Source organism: Morus notabilis, unplaced genomic scaffold (genome assembly GCF_000414095.1).
Source record: "Morus notabilis unplaced genomic scaffold, ASM41409v2 Scaffold3673, whole genome shotgun sequence".
Taxonomy (NCBI): Eukaryota; Viridiplantae; Streptophyta; class Magnoliopsida; order Rosales; family Moraceae; genus Morus; species Morus notabilis.
In genome coordinates this window covers 74752-76002 of record NW_010356882.1, presented here as the reverse complement: position 1 = coordinate 76002, position 1251 = coordinate 74752, and the positions used below count along the sequence as shown (strand labels likewise).

At 38.9% G+C, this 1251-nt stretch overlaps 1 protein-coding gene across 1 annotated transcript; it reads right to left on the bottom strand.

Moving 5' to 3' along the window:
* Positions 1-186: 186 nt before the first annotated feature.
* LOC21385802 (putative tRNA pseudouridine synthase) lies at positions 187-1251 on the bottom strand. Its single transcript, XM_024163253.1, has 4 exons — positions 972-1251; positions 839-874; positions 466-578; positions 187-339 (listed from the first exon to the last, which is right to left on the bottom strand). The coding sequence occupies exons 1-4, from the start codon at positions 1204-1206 to the stop codon at positions 187-189; spliced, it is 537 nt and encodes a 178-aa protein (XP_024019021.1). The 5' UTR covers positions 1207-1251.

The window sequence follows — 1251 nt, the reverse complement described above, 5'->3', positions numbered from 1 at the left end:
TGCAAGTAATTTTTTATAGTTCAATTAGCCATACCAAACGCATAATGAAAGTAAGGCTCAACCCAAATTATTAGCTTCTTTTCTATCCCTTTGAAATTCAATAGTAAACAATCAAAATTACTTCAAATTGAAGTTACTACTATGCCACTTGTGCATTCCAATAACCAAACAGGTAGGATTAAGCTCTCACTTCTGTGAAGGTAAAATGCTAAAAACTTTGATGTTGCGAGGAAGATAAGCGTTAATGCAACTTGCAAGAGCAATCCCACAAGGATCATCCTTCCATGCATATTCGGGGATTTCCATTTTCAACGATATTGTAGTCGCCAACGAGTGAACCTATGCAACAAAAGATTTAAAACAAAAACCTTCTAATACCAAGAAAACAAAAAATACAGCACAAGCAACACAAACAGTGGATATACAACGGATTGAGACAAATGGGGCAACGAGATGGTTAATTACTCCTTTATCAGTTCGGCTACTTCTCGCCCACGCGATTTTCTGGAGGTCCCCAAAATTACTATCACGGATGCCACCAGCCTTAAAAATGGCAGTTTCCAATTCCTTCTCAATAGCTACATTTCAAAATGGCAATGCTTGAAAATTTAGCCAGACCCCATCCACGCATGCTAAGCTGATTGAATTTATGTTGCTCAAGTCAATATTAACACTATATGACTATGACTTCCCCAGAATAATAACAAATGAAAAAAAAAAAAAAAAAAAAGTCCATAACCCAAGTAAATACCAACTATTTAGCACCCAAAATACGTTCTTTGAATCTTTCCATTATCGCAATTAAGCTAAAAAAATACAAGGGAATGAAGAAGCTTACTTGATAATGAATGCTCGTCTCGTTGCATTTGTAGACCTGAAATCAATTAAAAAAAAAATCTTAAGTGGAATTTGGGAAAGCTGTAAAACAGCTTAAAGTAGATATGAAATGATAAATTTATAATGAAAGGAACCTCTGTAATCGGTTCCGACGTAGCCGACACGCATGACGACTTTCTTCTTTCGAAAGGGTTCCCATTTGTTCTCCGAGTGGGGGGTGGTGTCTTGGGATGAAGACAGGCAGCGGAAGTAAATTGGGGTCAGTCGTAGGGGTATTATCAGGATTGAAGAAGTTCTAAAAGTAGGAGTTGGGAATGGAGACTTTGCGAGAAAGGGCGAGAGCGGGAGTCGGAGGGAGGAGATAGCCATGTCTGGCGCGAGGTCGGAGCAGAAGTGGACGAACTACCAAGGGAC